The sequence below is a fragment of the Mus caroli genome, unplaced genomic scaffold, assembly GCF_978045245.1.
Source record: "Mus caroli unplaced genomic scaffold, Mus_caroli_1 scaffold_17, whole genome shotgun sequence".
NCBI classification, from domain to species: Eukaryota; Metazoa; Chordata; class Mammalia; order Rodentia; family Muridae; genus Mus; species Mus caroli.
The window spans coordinates 30,617,501-30,636,793 of NW_028227272.1; the positions used below are offsets into that span (position 1 = coordinate 30,617,501).

General features: G+C 46.4%; 1 protein-coding gene across 1 annotated transcript in view; it reads left to right on the top strand.

The window, feature by feature from the left end:
* Nucleotides 1-19,293, top strand: part of Slc12a8 (solute carrier family 12 member 8) — a 154,845-nt gene that overhangs the window by 74,540 nt on the left and 61,012 nt on the right. The window contains exons 6-7 of the mRNA XM_029470724.2: nt 14,939-15,026; nt 16,894-16,981. Coding sequence (XP_029326584.2) covers nt 14,939-15,026; nt 16,894-16,981 — 176 coding nt within the window. The remainder of the gene's footprint in view (nt 1-14,938; nt 15,027-16,893; nt 16,982-19,293) is intronic.

The following is a 19,293-nucleotide window of genomic DNA, read 5'->3' on the forward strand; positions in this document are numbered from 1 at the left end:
GGACACTTCAGATGGACAGTACATTCTGGAGTATGCTGGTGGCTGTGTGGGCGCCATGCAGCTCACCGAATCCGAGCTATGCTTGAATAAAGCTGCCAAACTGAAGGAAACACATTTCACCATCATGCCTCAAGCCCACACTCTTCTCTGGGAAAGGTCCCTTGCTCTCTCTCCTCCTTCCCCAGGTAAGATGGATGGCTCCCTATCTGCCTTGCCCATCTCCTGCTCATCTCTACCACACCCCCTTTCAGAACTTGGAGCATCGTCCCCAGATGAACTGGATCCTTCCAAGGTCATCGGCGACTTCCTTCTGACCTCACTGCTAGGCAGTGAGCATTTCTGACATCCTGCTTTGTTTGACCTCTCAGCAGCCACCGCTTCCTCTCCCTTCTGAATGCCTGTCACACACCACCAGACAGCTCTCACCTGCCTGCTTGCTTCTCTTCTCTGTCTGCCTGTTACATATTCAACTTCCTCAGGCTCCTGCTGGCCCCAGTCTCTTCTTTTCCTCATATGTGTGTGCGCACACACGCACGCACACACACGTATGTGGAGGCCAGAAGACAACCTCAGCTATCATTCCTCTGATTCCAGCCTCCATGTTTTTTTGAGACATGGTCTTTTGGCAGCTTAGAACTTGCCAAGTTGGCTAAGCTGTCTGGTGGCCAGTGAGCTCCAAGAACCTGCTTGCCTCTGACTTTCCTGTACTGGAGTTACAAACCCATGCCCGCATACCAGGCTTTATCCCTTGGTTCTAGAGATGCAGCTCATGCGTACACAGCTAGCACTTGACCAACTGAGCCATCTCCCCAGTCCTGTCCTCTCCTTAATCTCTTCCAATTCCCTTCTTTAATAATCACCCACAGAGCTGCCAACTCCCACATTCACCCCCCTAGTCCAGGCTTCTCCTCAGCACATAGTTTCTTCAGTCGCCTGTTTAACATCCCGGACACTTCAGATGGAATGACTTTGGAGTCAAACCCTTTCTGCCTGCCTCCATCTGGCACTTCTCTTGCTCTCCTGTTCTCAAGGATGGCATCCAGCAATAGGGACTAACTCCTGACTCCACTCCTCCTGCTGACTCTGCCCACCTTCTCCTGACTCCATGCACCTTCTTATGACTCCTCCCAATTTCTAGAACGCTCCAAGTCCTGACAAGGTTACCTTCCATATAGCACTGGATTCTCTACACTGCCCTTTGTGCCTACCACCTGACCACTCTGTTAGATCATTGCCCACCCCTACCCCTTCCCCAATCTTGGAAATGACCCTGTGACTAGGGCTGAGTAGCAGGATCCTCATCTGCAGATTCAATGACGTGAACAAAATGTCTCTTTCATGTTTATAAAATGAGAAGAAGTTGATCTCTGGCTCTTCAGATTCTATCCCACCCAGATGACTCAAAGCTAATGCCAATCATTCTGGATGTCACTATCTAGTATTACCATGCTTCGATCAGTTCCAGCTTTTGGGGCTCTTACCCAACGCCAAGGCACATCAAGTGGTCACACTGTTGGGTATCTGTGTGCAGAGCCAGGCCTTCCCATCTCCCTTTCCTTTCTCTTTCCCTTTCTCTCTGCCTCCCCCTCCCTTTCCTTCCTTTCCTCCCCTTTCTTTTCTTGTTCATGTTCTTTGCATGCATATGTGTGATTGGTAAGACTGGAACGGATGGCCTGCTACAAGCTAGACAAGAACTCTACCACTGAGCTACATTTACACCCTCGAGTCCCTCCAACTTACTGTCTTTTAATCCACAACTCCTTCTGGATAACCACACCACAAATTCTGCTCCAGGGAGGGTCTTTGTCTTCATCTGAGACAGCTACCTAAGAATATCGGTTGAGATGTATTCTCTGAGGCCAAGGAGATGGCTCACTACGGAAAGGGCTTGTCTCAAGCATGCCTGATGTTGTGGATTCTGTTCACTGAAACACATATAAAAGCCAGACACAGGAGGGTAAGCATCTACAGTCCCAGCGAGGCCACGAGGAGGTGGGAGTGGAGATGAAAGAATCTCCCGAAGGGTCAAGGCAGCTAGCCTGTTTTATGCAGAGACCTTGTCTCAGACAAGGCAGAAAGGTGAGGGCTGACATTCCAAGGTTGTCCTCTGCCCGCCTGCCACGTGTACCATGGTACATGCTTACCCACACTCCCAGGGTACATGCTCACCCACACCCCATGGTACATGCTCACCCACGCACCCACCCATGAACAAATATCCACCCCCAACATCTACATATGCTCACACAAACACAGATTTATTTTCTGTGCTTTAAGAAAATGTCATTTTGTAACCGTCCAGCAGTTAAAATTATAATACTGAATAGAGTGTCAGCTACATGGGCTTCTCATCTTAGAGACCAGGCAAGCCTCCTGCTTCTCACAGCAGCGTGAGAACCTTTGATGTGAGGGGTTTTGTTTGGGTTTTTTGTTTTGTTTTTTGTTTTGTTTTGTTTTCCTTTTTTTTCCCAACTGGGGAAGGAGGGGCTCAGAAAATATTGGGAAGGACCTGACTGACATCATACAGCCAATTAGGAAGCAGAGGAGGACCTCCCATTGCTTTGGAGTGGAGCCTCCCCTGGCTCTGTTTACTGGGGGGAGGGGGGGCATGGGACAGGGTGGGCAAAGTAAACACAGAGGCAGGCTACATGATTCAAACCACTTGTTTTCCCCTGGCAGATGTTCGGTTAAGTGATGAAAAGCATGCATGATTGGCAGTTTCCATGGTGATAGGTTTGCTAGAGATTAACTGTGCATGAGTCATGGCTGGAGCGCCCTCCTTCTCTATCCTCTTCCTGGCTGGAGAGGGAAGCTTTGAAGAATAAGCATTGTTGTCTCGTCCCCACCTCTAGAGCCGCATCCTATATATTACCTAGATACTTTATCCCAGGGGGCGGTGACTTCTGAGGAGCAGCTAAACTGTAGGTGTGGTGCCCCCACTGTATTTATGGAACCTGACCTCTGTTCCTCACCAAGCTAGGCTCTACCACACCCTGTGGTAGGGGCTGCAAGGGTGAGGATAGGGGTTGGCCTAGACTCTTCATTTGCTTTGCTGTACCAGCAAAACATCCCTCTCTACAGGGTTTTCCCAAACACACCCTTAGGGAGCCAGCCCCTCCAGGACCACAGTTCAAAGAGCTTGCTGAGAAAAATACCAGTTGTATGAGGTCACATAACCCTCGTCCTCAAATCCCAAACTCTTACTGGAAAGGACAAGAGGCTCTTTGGCCACAGTCAGCACTTGGAGCTGTGGCTGACCACACCCAGCATAAAGAACTTGGTGGGAAACCAACAGCTTTTACCAGAATGGCCCTGGCCTTTTTTGTCAAGGTCTGTCTCTGTGATGCCCTTGACTCTTGAGCATGACTTCTTGTTTACACCTATGCATCCTGGGAAGCTGTCTGCAGGACCTCAGCCCGGATTGCTCTGTGGTTAATGTCTCACTGACTCCCCTCCCTGCCGACCTGACCGACCATCCAGCCCCACACTACTTCTCCATCTCCATGAATGAGAACAAGCAAGCCCCTGCTGGGTGAGAGAAGGGACCCTAGGTTTAAAATTAGAGAGGACCAAAAAAGGATGAGGCAGATCGCACTTCATTCTGACGGACTTGTGGGCAGGAAAAGGAGAAGAGAGAAAGCTCTGTGATTGTACACACTTGGTTAAGGTTTTATAGAATTTGTAATTTTACATTATATCTATAATTGTTATTTCCATAGCCTACCACATGACACACCGCACCGAGCTCTGGATGATACAGCCTCTCTTTTAAACCCTCCCTGGGTGTGTGAGAAACAGGTCTGTTATCTTAGTCCATTTCCTATCTCTATCACACAATGCCTGAGACTGAGTAGAAGTTTATTTGACTCATGATTCTAGAGTCTGGAAAGTTCAAGGACATGGTGTCCAACATCTGCTCAGCACGTGGGAAAGGCCTTGTGATGTGTGAGAACAGGCTGGAGGGTGTCACATGGTGAAACATAGCCAACCATGCTAACTCAGATTTCTCCACTCCTCCCCTCTTGTTATAATCCTGCCTCTATCTTCCCGGTGTTGGAATTACAGGCGCATACCCCTGGGCTGGCAGTTGGACTTTGCTATAGTTGTTATTGTTTTATGATACAGAGAGGAGAGCCGAGGGCTTCATACATGTTAAGTAGTCTTGCTTTACCACTGGGCCACACGTACCTAGCCCTCTTGTCTTATAAAGACACTAAAGTCACCATGTGGTCTCATTCTTATGACTTCATCTTATCCTAATTACCTCTTAAAAGTTCCATCTTCAAATTCCCTTCACATAACCTCTCTCTCCCAGGAAGCCCAGGTTAGCCTGATGTAAGAGATCGATATCAGCTCAGGAACTCCAAGACCAAGTTCTCAGCACAAAGATTTATTTGCCCCAGAGAGACAGAGGGAAGGGAATAAGAGACAAAGACAGGAAATAGAGGACAAGGGAGAAGAAGGATGGAACAGGGGAGAGGATCAGAGTATTTATTCCGTGGGGACAAGACTGTCTCTGGATAGAGGGGAGACAGACATGGTTCATAGGCAAGTGGCAGTTTATAAAGATAACTGTCACATGTGTAATTTTAATTGGGCATGTTAATTAGATGTTAATTAGATGAGCCAAAGGGGGTTTGGGTTGCTTGACTTAAGTTATTTTGATAGCTGGACCTTGGTAGTCAGCTTCAGGAAGAGGAAATACACAAATAAAGGAATGGACCTTGGTGGCTCCTTTAGGAATGTAATCTAATGGTTTTTAGCAAGGCAGAGGGGATGGGGGAGAAGGCCACAGCCTGCCAGAGCCATGGTTGCATGGTCACACGGTCGCCATGGTCGCTGTGCTCAAGCTGGCTGGAGTCCCACCCCCCTGGAACTTGCTATACAGTTGATCTTCATGCCTCTGTCCTCCAAATGCTTGGGTGACTGATGGTCACTACTGTGGTCAGCTAGCAGGAACCTTTCACTCCAGTTTCCAACACAGGAACCTTTGGAGGAATTCAGTAAGGCCTTGGCTCCAAGGTCCCTCATTTGCTGCAACTCCTGCTAAAACCCCTGTTCTCATTTCATATTCAAAATCTTACATATCTGCATCTGCTTTAAAGTTTAGGCTACATCTTTACTTGGGTTCTACCGTCAATCACCCGGATGGTAAGCAGTAAACCCTACTGTTGTTTCTCTGGAGGAGAGACTGCATGGTGTCTGGGGCTATCCCTGCCAACCTTGCTTGAGCTTTAGCATTGGCAAGGCCCCGTCTGATGCTGTCTTTTCCAGCAGCATCTGTACAGCTGAGGAGATGGAGGTTCTGTCTCCAAGAAGAAAAGGGATAAAGATTCTACAAGAACAACTTAGCTGACCAGGCTGTAAGCCAATGTGGGGCAGGAGCATGGTTTGAAAATGAGGAAGAAGGGAGGGAGAGACAGCCCAAGTCTTTGGAAACTTCAGGTATGTAGCACAAGCTGGTCTGAAATGTGTTGGCTTCAAACTCTTGGTCCTCCTGCTTCAGTCCATTTTTGTGGGTGGACCTTGATATAGTAGCTGCTGCTAGGTGCTGAGTACTGTACTAAGCGCCTTTAAATCTTTCTCTGCTTTTGCCACAGTTCTATAAGGTGCTATTTGATGTGTGGACAAGAAAACTGGATAAGATTTAGGCACTTTAGGGTGTATATATTCTTTTAATAGAAGATTAAATGTAGGAAACAAGAGAAAGGAAGAAAATGGGCAGTGTGGCTCAAGAAAGAGAAAGTTGGCGTCTATAAGGTGCAGTTGGAAGTCGCCTGGAGGAGACCTGGGTGTTCTTTGATAAAGAAAGAATAAGGTTACCTTTAGTGAACTCACAGGAACCAGGAAAGCACAGAGTAAAAGCCTAGGCTTGCTCCCCCCACCACTTCATTGATCTTCATTTTCAAGAACAGAAAAGGGAGTTGGTTTGGGAAGTCTGTGCTAAGTGGCAGCTGTGAAGGCTTCGGTGTGCTTGTGCTCCGGTGAACTCTGAGTGCTGAGAGAAGGAAGCTGGTCCTGGGTCTGGTACAGTTTTTATTTTGCACATGGGATTCTTGTTGAGATGTGTAAGGAATAAATTCCTTTCCTGGTCATCTGTGTTCTCTCTCTTCATCTGGTGCCATCACTGTAGACTAATGGGTAGCAGTCATGCTGACTCTGTATGGTTCGAATGCTGCAGCCTTAGCGTAGGGAAAGCTGGTGGTCAACACCATCACACTTGTCTATCACAGCCAAGTTGACATCGACCAAGATATCCCAGAAGATCATTAGGACTTGGATAGAGGACTGAACTCAATAGGTATGTGGTTACAACATACCAACTGTCATCTTGGTACAGGAGAAAATGCAGTTTCGATAGAGCAACCACCTGCTTTTTACGGTGACGGTGTAAAACCCACAAGGAGGGTTGGAGAGATGTATGGACAGTTGAAAGTTTGTACGACTCTTGCAGAGAAACCAAGTTCAATTCCCAGCACCTGGGATATCTTGGGGTCACTCACGATTGCCTGTAACTCCAGCTCCAAGGGATCTAACATCTTCTGGCTTCTGAGGACACTGTACTCATGTGTGCATACCTCGACACTGGTACACACATATACTCATAATAAAAAATAGAAAGTAAAAATCTAAAAAGCCCACAAGGAGAGATTGATCCAGTTGCACACTGACAGTGATTCCTGGGGGCTGACGTGCTGTGGAGAATCCAGTGTGTGCTGCCAATTAGAATGATACACCCTTGTGAGGGGATGTTAGTCATGTGAGTCTTCTATTTTGAAGAGGACACTCTAAGGAAGCCATGGGTATTAGAGAGGGGTTGACTGTGTGATGTGGAGTAGACCAAACTCTGGGGTTTTTGAAGATCAGGGCTAGTAGTTAGCTGGAAGACATGAACCAAGTCACTCTCGCCAGCAGCTTTGTCTCAGTTTCCTGATTCTTTGGAAAACAAAAGTTAATTAGATGCTCTCTGAGATGCTTTCCAGCTGTAAGAATTTTTGATTGTAAAGAACCATTTAATACATTCTTAGGAAACCTGTCATAAAAAGTCTAAAGGCAATGGTAATAGCAAACTAATGCCTAGCTTTCTCCAAAACATTTTTCATGGACTCTGATAATGACCAAGGCACTTTTAAAAAGTGTGTTTAATGTCAAGTAAGTTTTAGGAAATAGTATATATGTATTTCCCTTCTCAGAGTCAGTATATGCACATTACAGACTCTGGTGAACCCAGCAAGATGAACTGGCAGTCTTGTTTTGACTAAACAAGGGTTTCCTTCTTTTGAGACACAGTCTTGCTATGTAGCCCAGGATGGTCTTGAACTCATACTTCTACATCAGCCTCCTGAGTTCTGGCATTACAGGCATGTATGGGGCATGTGATTAGTTCTGGAATTTAAAAAAAAAAAAAAAAGGTGATATTTGAAGACACCTGGACCGTAATGCTCTGGGTCTGGGCATACCCAGCCTTGGTCTAGTCGCAGCATTTTCTGTAAGGTCTCCAGCTACCCTGGAAACAGAAACAAAGTGAATGCTTTTGACACAATCAAAACAAGTTCCCTAGATCTAGTTAGTGAGCAAGATTCATGTTTGGTATTTTTGGAGCCTGTGTTTCACAAAACATGTCATTGTAGCTATAACTTGATTAATCAATGTGAGACATTAGGCACCAACTTCATGCTAGGAAATGTGGATTTATGTTACCTATAAGACCTCCTATCTACTTCCCCATTTTTGATAAAGTTTTATTAATTATCTATTGATTTCCTTGAGAACTTTTAAATACTTAAATCCCTGTTATTTTATCGAGCTTAGTTTACATCTCTTCATTCCTTCTGTTGTTTAGGAAGCTGAGACTCTCTGGATTGTTTCTTGTTTAGTTTTGTATACGCACACACACATATATATACACACATATACATTTGAAATACTTATAAGGTATACTTTAATTACTATCCTCATCTTAAGGGAATCTGTATAACCCTTTTATATGTTGAGGTTTTAAGGCAATAACTGATTATCCTTGGTAAGTGGACCAAATCTCATGAATAATTAAGCTTTCAGTGAATAAACTCTGCCACCCCCTCACCCTGCCAAACATTTTTCTGTGTTATGGTTTCAAAGGAACTATGAAAAAGGACTGCCCCAAATTACAGGGAATTTCTTGTCTTGTCTTTTTCTTTTTCTTTTTCTTGAAGGTTTAGACATGTTATTTATTAGCAGACCCATGGTCCCTTGGCATACCAGCAAAAATATAAATAATATATGTAGCTTATTGTTGGAACTACTGTGCCTTATTTTCAACTCCAAAGCAAGTTATCAATTTCAAGACCAAAATATTTAATACAAAGTCTATGAAACAGCTTAATACACAAGTAGAGAAATCTGAGCAATCTCAGAAAAATGGGTAAGAAACAGTCGTTATCCTTGATTGTTGAATGTGCAGGGTTTTTTTTTTTTTTTTTTCCCCTTAGTTTAGAATACATTTTATTCAGGGCATGGGGAGGGGAGTTAAGAGTATAATAGAGGTAGATAAAGGCAGAGAGAGAGAGAGAGAGAGAGAGGGGAGGGGAGGGGAGGGGAGGGGAGGGGAGGGGAGGGGAGGGGAGGGGAGGGGAGAGGAGAGGAGAGGAGAGGAGAGGAGAGGAGAGGAGAGGAGAGGAGAGGAGAGGAGAGGAGAGGAGAGGAGAGGAGAGGAGAGGAGAGGAGAGGAGAGGAGTAGAGGCTGGCCATGAGCATGTGGAGAGAGGGGGGGTGGGCAAGGGAATGAGAAGGGGAGAGCAAGAGCAAGAGAGAAGCAAGAGGGCAAGAGAGGAACAAGACCATACAGGCTTTTTTATAGACTTTTTTTTTCTTAGTCATATAAGTTGTAATAGCTTCATTGTTATGTAACCATGTCATAGAGACTAAAAAATGTCTAGACAAGGTAAATGTGCCTCATTTAATATTCAGAATCACATTACTAGATCCTCCAGAGCTCCCAGGGACTAAACCACCAACCTAAGAGTATACATGGGACTCATGGCTCCAGCTGCGTATGTAGCAGAGGATGGCCTAGTTGGTCTTTTCTTATTTTAGATGCACGGTTGCCTTGTTTTACATGCCTGAGAATCTGCATGCAGTACCCGTGGAGGCCAGACGAAGGCATCTAGGACTGGTGTTACTGAAGGCTGTGAGCCACCCATGTGGGCTCTGGGAACTGAACCCAGGTCCTCTGGAAGAGCAGTCAGTGCTCTTAACCTCTGAGCCATCTCCCCAGCTCACACTATGTTCTTGTCTAGTAACCATTTAGAAATATAATTTTCTGATGACAAGATAGAATATAAAGCTAGTTAAAATGTATTTCTGCTGCTATATTAGTATTCCCTTCTCCCCTTAGCTTTTCCCTTATCTGCCTTAATGGCTAACCCAAAATGCAGTCTTGAATTATATTTCAAGTTTCCTCAGTGCTCTCGTTGAAGCTTGGGGTATTATTGCCACTGACTCTGAGTGAGGCTGAGGGTTTTTGTTTTCTACATTACAATGGTTTTTCTCTATTCCTCTTTTATTTTATTTATAAGCTTTATTTTATCTCTTACTAACATGTGTGTGGGGGGCACCTGTCCACAGAGTGCGTGGGAGGTTAGGAGACAACTCCATGGAATCAATTCTCTTCTCCCACCTCTCTGGGGGTTTTGGAGATCAGACTCCGGTCATCATGGCTGTGCAGCAAGCTCCCTCACCCACTGAGCCTTCTTGCCTCCCTCTTGAATGTCATGTAGCGATAGCCTGACTTTTGTGTCACTAAAGTATAGAATACCCACGTTCTGCATTGCAGTTATAGTATTCTCTCTGTCTCCAGTTTTAAAGGTTAAAAAAGACCAGGGGACAGGTAGGTGCCTGTCACTCTATGTGGGTTGCTTGCTGAAGAACGAATTAATGGCTGGAATTTTGCATTGCCTCATGCCAAACATGGTCTCTCTCCCCTCCCATTGGTTAAGATCATGTCACATCTTAGCTCCCATATTTAGACCTTAGCTCTTTTATTCACTTTTCCCTGCATTTTCAATAACCTTTCTCTTTCTTGCAGTGAATCAAGCATCCAACACACCTTTTAATGTCATTGTGTGTCCACTACCATCCATATTGCTGCTTCCATTCCTACCCAGGGCCTCTGACCTTCTGTTTCTATCTCTGCTCCCCTCTCTGTTATCAACTCGTTCATTTCAGCCTGAGTCACCACCGCCGCCTTTTTCCTTTGCGACCGACATTTTTGTTTTGTGGTTGTGCATACTTTAAAGGCTTTCTCTGAAACAATATGGACAGTCGAAGTTTCCGAGCTCTTGCTAGCCTAACTTTACTTTCATTCAACAGGTAAGCTGGCTAAGATTCTCCTTTAAAAACAATCGTCCCTACAAATTTCAAAATTAGCGTCTTTAGCATTCAGTGTGTTTGAGGAGACCTGATGGTGGTCTGCCGTTTGTTCTCCTGTTGATGTCCAGTGTTTAATCCTTGGCAGCACTTGGATTTCTCTTGAAATGGCACAGAGATGTACTTAGGTGTGGACCCCACCCATTCTGTGTGATGGAACATAGTAGGAATAAAGAAAGACAAAAGTCTTTGTCAGTTTGGGGAAACTTCTGTTCCCTGGAACTTTCTTTTATCTTCTATTTCTCTGTTCTCTGGCTGCTACAGTTTTCTCTCTGATTTCCCAAACTTTCCTACCCTTTTATATTTTTACCCTACATGATTAGGAACACACTCAATTTTATTTTTCAGATCCATAGCATTTAAACTCGTCATTCCATTTATTTGTCTGTTTGTTTATTGTGTGTCCCACTATGTGGGTCTTGGGATTCACACTTGGCGGCAAATGCCTTTACCCACAGAACCATCTCACTAGCCCAGTTCTATGGCATTTTTTACTTTAACGGTCACATTTTTATTCCAATTATTCTTTCCTGTTGGAATTTTTCCTCAGCATTTTATTCTGCTGGAAGAATATTTATCCCTCTTAGAATCAACTTATTAAGTGATTTATTTTCCAAGATTCTCTCAGCCATGGTCTGGGTTTCTTCCATCGGGGTTGCTCCACACTTATTTGTGTGGTTTTGTTTGTTTGTTTGTTTATTGGTTGTGGTTCTCAGCACCTATCTGGTGAGTTCTGGTCATTGTATGGTTTCTAGGCTCCAGGCCCGCCAGTAGTGTTTTCCTGCTGGATGGGAGGGTAAGTGGACACATCTGCGTGCCCACCTGATCCGTGGACAGGGCTTCCTCTGAGGTGAAGCATCCTGGCTGCCTCAGGCCACACACTGAGGAGACTCCTTAGGAGCCTCCCAATGCTGCCCTTTCTGGCCCTGATGTTTTCCTTAATCTCTGTGTCCCAAATGGGAGACGTTTTAGTCTTGGGGTAGATGCATTCTCTCTGCATATAGACGTGTATTAACCTCACCACCACCCTTTTAATCATTCCTTTAAGAAAAGAAGGAATGAGTCGAAAGAAAATATGCCTGCCAGGTTGTTTTCAACCTTATTTTCCCCATATTGGAAAATTGTTTTGAATTTACATATAGCTCTAAAGTTGACAGCATTGGCCTAGAATCACTGAGCCTGGGTTGGAACATCGGTCCAGCATACAGTGAGTGCAGTGGTACAAGCCTATAATCACTGCACTTGGCAGGTACATTCAGGAAATCAGTAGTTTGACGTCACCCTTTGTTACATAGAGTTCAAGGTGAGCTCTGTCAGAAACAAACAAATAAAAGATTTAAAAAAAAAAGTGATCACTGCAAAATGCTGGGGAAATATAAACAACAAAAACTGAAGAAAAAAAAATCTGTTCTTCAGTCCTGCAGAAATAATATAACATTTGTCGCCTTCCTTAGCTCCTCTTGAGTATGTAGTCATATGTGTTAGTTGGGGGGGGGGGGTCATGTATGTGAAGGCCAGAGGTCAGCGTTGTGTGTCTTCTCCTCTGTCGTTCACCATCTTGTTTTCTGAGACAAGGTTTCCTTGAACCTGGAGCTTGTCAATTCAGCTAGACTGGCTAGGCAGGAACCCCAGGGCTCCTTCTGTCTTGATCTCTCCAGGGCTGGGATTATAGGTGTATGCTACCATTCCCTGTTTGTCTGGGTGCTGGGGGCTCAAACTCAGGTCCTACTCTTTGTGTGGCAAATACCTGATGGACTGAGGTCCTTCCCCACCCTCTTTTTGTGTCTCTCTCCCTCCTTCTCCTTTGCCCTTCCCACCTCAGCTAGCAAGGGCAATATGCCATATGTTCTGTTCCTGCTAAGTCTCTTTAAACAATGGCTTCAGCTACCTTTCTGTGTCATAGCACATTGTCTCTGAGGCCTGGTACTAACTGACAGGCACACCATCATCCTCTTACTGACAGGCACCACCATCCTCTCTTGCTGACAGACACCACCATCCTCTTACTGACAGGCATATATACCATCATCTACTAGTTTCAAACATGAAATAGTTTGTCATTTTTGCCACTCCAAACAAGTACTTATAAACATCGTTGGTTACATCTTTATTCATACCTGTTCTAGTTTGCTTTTCTGTTGCTGTGATAAAACATTTTGACCAAAAGAAAATCAGAGTAGGATAGGGTTGGTTCATTTGGTGTCTTTGCTGTGATGGACACCATGGCCAAAAAGCAAGCTGAGGAGGAAAGGGTCTATTTGGCTTACACTTGCATATCACTGTTCATCATCAAAGGAAGTCAGGACAGGAACTCAAACAGGACAGGAAGCTGAGGCAGGAGCTGATGCAGAGGCCATGAAGGAGTGTTGCTTACTGGCTTGCTCCCTATGGCTTGCTCAATAGAGTGCCCCCGCCCACAATGGGCTGGACCCTACCTCATCAATCACTAATTAGGAAAATGCACCATGAGCTTGCCTACAACTTGATCTTATGGAGGCATTTTCTTACTTGAGGTTCCTTCCTCTTGGATCACTAGAGCTCATGTCAAGCTGACATAAAACTATCCAGTCCATTTGACTTATACTTCCCAGTCCATCACTGAAGGAACTCAAGACAGGAACCTGGAGGGAGAAACTAAATCAGAGACCATGGAGGAATGCTGCTTACTGGCTTGCTTGTTAGCTTTGTCATAAGCTAGGCCCACTGGGTATATGGATGGTGCCGCCCACAGTGGGCTGGGCCCTTTCACATCAGTCACCAATCAAGATCATTCCTCACAGACATGTCCTCAGGCCAATCTGATTGAGACAATTCTTCAGTTGAGGTGACTCTTACCAGGTGACTTCAGGTTGTGCCAGGTTGGCAGTATAGACTGTCCAGTACAGTACCCTTGGCAGAATCACTAGGACGAAAATGTATGCAGATCTAAGTCTTGGCCCGGCATTCAGGGTTCTTTTGAAGTAGAACCCTGTGACTTTCTGGCTTCAAACTTCCCCTGGACTCAGCATCCCCTGGGTAAAGCCTGGCTCTGCAGTTTACTGGATGTGAGCCTTTAGGCTGTTTCAACCAACTTCTTTAGGAACTTTTCTATAAAATGAGAAAGTCATTCCACTTTTCTGATGTGGTTGTTTTAAGGGTTAAACAAAAATAAAATTCACATGAAGCTCTTACCCAGCCCTGTAGACTGAATGTAAGTCAATAGTAGTGGTATCAAACCCACGTCATCCCTGAGTCCACTAAAATCTCCTTCAGGGACACTTCTGTCTTAGTTACTGCTGTGAACAGACACCATGACCAAGGCAACTCTTATAAAGACAAACATTTCATTGGGGCTGCTTTACAGCTCAGAGGTTCAGTCCATTATCATCATGGCAGAAAGCATGGCAGGATGCAGGTAGACATGGTGCTGGAGGAGATGAGAGTTCTTTATCTTGATCCACAGGCAGCAGAAAGAACTGTGAGCCACTGAGCCTGGGCTTGAACTTCTGAGACCTCAAAGCCCACCCTCACAGTGGCACACTTCTTCCAACGAGGCCGTGTCTACTTTAAGAAGGCCATACCTTTTAATAGTGGCACTCCCTATGGGCCTATGGAGGCCTGTGAGGGTCATTTTTATTCAAACCACTATGATGCTCCACATGAAACCATGTGTCCCTGCTGTGTCAGAGTTTCATGGCCACGTTCTTCCATCACACCGAGTTGATTGAGCACACTTATGGGCTAGGCTCTTACTGTACTTCAGAACACTTTGTTCAGTTGAGTGTGTCTAGAGAGAAAGCATCTCCCTCCTCAGCAATGCTGTTGGTCCCTCACCAGGATGGATGAATTAATTTTCATTATCTTTTGGGAGGGTAGGGGATGGGTAGTTTCTTGAGGCAGGCTTCCTTTCACTGTGACTCTTTGGCTGTCCTGAACTTGCCGTGTAGACTAGGCTGGCTTCAGACTCACAGAGATCCAAGTGCCTTTGCCTTTCAAATGCTTCCAACTGGGGTTCTTGGGACTTGAGGTAACATGGAAAAGATTTGCCAGAGTGTTCACCTCAGATTTTTGTCATTTGTAGCTCTGAACACGGCACCTGGTCCTGGCTGCTGGATGATACCTAACCCCAGAAGTGCTTGAACCCTCTGTGAAATAGTTAGCTGCTGAAGAACTCTACAGGCCTTTTGATTCCCGTTGAGCCACTTGGGCACTGTCCCAGCTAAGCAAGCAGGCAGAGCTCAGCATGCCCCATCAGGACCTTTGTGTGGCTCTGAGCACACCTCCCTCATCCTTAACACTTTCATGGAGTGATAAGATGCTTTTGTAGCCGGGAGGGGTTTCCTTCTCAGCGCACAATCCACAAAGGTCCCTTTCACATCCCTGTAGATGCCTCCCCAGTTGCCTAGGGAGATGGACAGGCGGCCAGCCTGCACTCCTGCAAATGGCAGCTTCCAGGAAAGAGCCTGGAGGAGAAGAGGGACCACCCTGGGGAGAGCTCTTTGATTGACAGAGTACTCTGCCTCACTTCATCTCTTGTCTGGGTGTCTTTCAGGAGTCATGGCCGGCTTCAACATGGGAGGAGACCTGAGGGACCCTGCTGACAGTGTCCCCTTAGGCTCCCTAGCAGCTGTTGGCGTCTCGTAAGTTCCCCTCTTAGATTGGTCTGAGCTAGAGAATGGAAGAGAAAACCCAGGCAGAAGAGGGGGCTGCCCCTTTTGTTCTGAGAGTGCCCTGGCTGCGACCAACCTATTTCGTATTCCAATCCTCCTTTTTACACTCGGTGGGCTGGAAAATTCACGTCTGGTGGGTTCTGATGCTGCCCTTTCACAGTCCTGCCTGAGAATGCTGCGGAAGGAGGGGGATCATGAATGCAAAATAATCCTTCCTTGCCCCACCCCCAACCACCCTGCCTCTTCTCCACCTTCTTTTGAACTTGGGGATTTTTTTAAAATTCAGAGTTCCCAGGGTCATGGTGGGAACATGGGGATGAAGCATGTTGTAATCTCATAGACTAGCATCGGCATTCCATTTGTCAGCCTTCTGAGCTTCTATGAAAGGAGAGGGAGAGGGAGGGAGGGGGGAGAGAAAGAGAGTGAATGTGGGGGTGTCTACATGTCATATGTGCACCTAATGAATGGAGGGAGATGCTACATGTTAGACAAGTAGCAGAAGCTCAGAGATGGGGTTCCCCCTCCCTCGGTTGCTGGTTTCTGAGGTTTTAGTTCCCATCACACTGCTGTCACCTGACTAACAAGGCCTTGAGTCTGTTTTTTGTTTTTTGTTTTTGTTTTTTTTTTTTTTACCTTCTAGAGTCTTCCTTTATTTCCCCTGTGCAGTGGGCAGGAGGGCACCTCTCTGCTTTCACTGAGTAGGTGCGGAAATGCGGTGAGGTCATAGGCAGAAAGAACCCTGCCATGAGGAGCTGGCAGTGCCTGTGCTATTTTAATGACAGCACTTGAAAATGTTAAAATATCTACCTGTGAATGCTTACTGACACAAGTCCCTTGCTGCCAGCCAGGCACAGGGCGCCAGGCCATGTGTATAAAAGAGGCAAGGACATTGTGAAGAGCATAAAGCGATCAGGAAGAGCTGAGTGTGAGGGGGGGGGGGGGAGAGGAGGTTCCACATGAGCACCTGTCCTGCTTTACACAGAGCCGGAAGTCAGAGGAGCCTTGTGTGTCATGGCCCAGCCGGGAATGGGCAGACCTCAGGGTTATGTGACTTAGTCACCCACACAGAACAGCTTGATGGTGGAGCCACTCTACAGCTTCACCTGTTAATTCTCCCCTCTGTGTCTTCATTTGCTTTCTGTTGCTGGACCTTGGGGAGGAAACAGTTAATCTCAGTATATGGTTCATCATTGCGGAAAGTCAGACTGGAGACAGGAGTGAAAGCAGAGATGATAGATGAAGGAATGCTGCTTACTGGCTTGCTCAGCTTGCTTTCTTACAGAACCCAGGACCATCTGCCTAGGGATGGTACCACCCACAGTGGGCTGTACCCTCCGCTATCAATCCTTAATCAAGAAAATGCCGGCTATACTCACCTACGGGTCACAGGCCAATCTTACAGAGACATTTTCTCAGTTGAGGTTCCTTCTTCTCAGGTGACCCTAGCTTGTGCCAGGTTAACAAAAGCACTTAAGTATACTGTTGCCTGTGGTCTAGAGACTGGAGAGGTCCAACACATGACTAGGTAATTCTTCTACTGGAGGAAGATGGATGAACTGCGGGACAGCAGGTCAACCCTGGCCAAGTCCTGGAAGCTGGGCTTCCCATTTCCCCACTCCAATACCCTTCCTTAATATAAGATTAAAACCACTGCTACCTTGGTTTCTTTTGGCCAAGAAATACACTATAGAGTAGAAAGAGTACAAAATGTACCTTCCCAGGCTTCTCCATGGCTCCATGGCTGGCCTTCTTTCATGACTCAGATTCCCATAGAAAACTGAGGCTTGGTGGGATTGGGGCTGGGCAATGTGGCAGCTCTTTCTCTTGGATTTTGTAGGTGGTTTCTCTATATCATCTTCACCTTCCTGCTTGGTGCCGTCTGTACCCGAGAGGCCCTCCGCTCTGACTTCCTGATAGCTGAAAAGGTGAGTGCATCCTGTGCTGCCCAAAGAGCGTACTTGTTCCATGAATACCCAACACCCAATGGCGGCCTCTTGTAGCTCTGTCTGGGAACCTATATTGCCTTCAGCCCAGGACCAAATTGGAGGTTTTGGGTGCAGGCATATGGAGAATGTGCAACATCTCTCTGTGGATCCTTATAATGGCGTTTGGATTCCAGCATCCAAAGAGGGACATGAATTCAGGAGACTAGATAACAGGGTCATCTTTCCATGTCAAAAATCAAGACAAATGACAGGGTAGATAATCAGATGTTAAAATGCTTGCTATACAAGAATGAAGACCCTGGTGGTCCCCCACAAGATTCATGTAAGATGCTGGGAGTGGTTCTCTGGGGCTTTCTGGTCAACCAGCCTACTCAGTGAGCCCAGGTCTCAGTGAGAGACACTGTCTCAAAAAACTAGGAAGAGGGCCAGGAAGAGGGCTCAACGGACTAAGGTCTTTCTGCGAAGCCTGAGGACCTAGGTTACATCTCCCAGCCCACAAGCTGGAGGGAGAAAATGGGAATGTGTTATCTCAGCACACATGTTCTCCCAGGACAGGGCTGGCATGGAGAAAGACAGGAGGAAGGCTCTCCTGAGAATCTCAGTAACTCCTGGTTGGTTTGGCTACAACATCTTTGTTTCTGGACTACAAACCGGGTCAGATTAATGAATTCCTTGAGTTTCATTGCTTCTTTACAGAATGAAGGTCACGTGACACCAAGGACACATATTTGGCTCTTAGCCTCAAAAGAATTAGATTTTCTGGAAAAAAAAATCTCCTAAAACTCCTATGGTGCCCCAAGTTCACAGAATAAAAGCAGACTCTGAAACTCCCATAATTTTTAGAGAATGGTAGCCAGTTTAGGCCAGCATTGTGGATTCCTGCACTGCTCTCTGGAGTAGAGCTGAGCACAGGAGGCCAGAGATGGGAAAATCCTGACAGAGAGGGAACTACTTTCTAAAGATGCGCTTGAGGCTGCTCTCCACATCCACTCAGGTCTCTCTTTATAGTGAGTAGACTCCAGTACAGGTGACCCTTGTTTCCAGAGGTCATGACCATAGACCAAAGGCAGGATGGGAAGGGCCCCAAACCTTGGACACTGGGTTGCAAGGTTTGCTTTCAAGGAAGTTTTCCCCTCTCTTCTCTCTCTCTTTCTCTCTCCCCGCCTATGTGCAAGTGTGTGTGCACTTGCATGCATGCGTGTGTGCGTGCGCGCGCGTGCGCACACACACACATACACACACACACATCCTCACACCCACTTTCATACACACACATACACATGCACAGACACACATACATGCATGAACATGAAAGCACACACACACACACACACACACACACACACAGAGTTCCATCTGAAATCTGACCTCCACAGATCCCTTCTCAGTGGTGTGGCAAGTGTGGCTGCATATAAGAAACTGAAAACCTCAGGAAGCCACTGAATGGAGAAGGAGCGGCTCCTCCAGGGACACCTGCTTGTCTGCAGCTGAGGGTGTGTGTGTGTGTGCGTGTGTGCGTGTGTGTGTGTTTGTGTGTGTGTGTAGTTCTGCCTGCCTCTGAGAATGCTTCCTCTCTTGCAGCTAGCTCCCTCCCCAGTGCTCTCTTCACTAGACTCTGGTCTGGATAGAGGGAGGCAGATTCCCCGCTGGGTGTGGCTCATCTTCCCATCCTCTGCTCTGGAGGGAAAGCTCAGGATGCACATGGGGGAGGCCTTGCCACCAAGGAATCTGACTCTAGCATAGGTCAGAACCATCTCAGAGGTGCCTGCTGCAGCCTCCACAGCCTCTGTGGGTGGAAGGTCCTCAATCAGTAATAAACCTGCTGACAGGGAGGACCTTCTTGGGAGCACCACTGGTCCAGAACAGTGAGACAGTTAGGAAGGCCAGTCGGCAGCATCCACTACCCAGGCTTGGCTCTGATGCACATGCTAGGGTGAGAAATGGAGCATAGACTTTAGAGGGTACACAGAGACCTTTTCCCGGAACAGGCAATGAAGGCCCACTGAGAAAAGCAAGAAGACTGTTCTGGTTCTCAGCAGATGCAGGGTACCCAGGGATGGACCAGCGAGGAAAACTCCAGCAGCAGAACGCTCCATCATTCTCTTCCCTCAAAGGATCACCCATGATCCTTTCCCAGACTCCTCTCTCTCTCCCCCCATGTCTCCCTCTGGGTCTGAAGCAGCTGCAGTGGTAGGCACTATATTCAGTTAGGCCATGTGAGCTTGCACCAGAACCCAGGGATGTCAGCTTCTCGAGGTGTCTTTATGGATAGCCCATCACTCTCACATAGT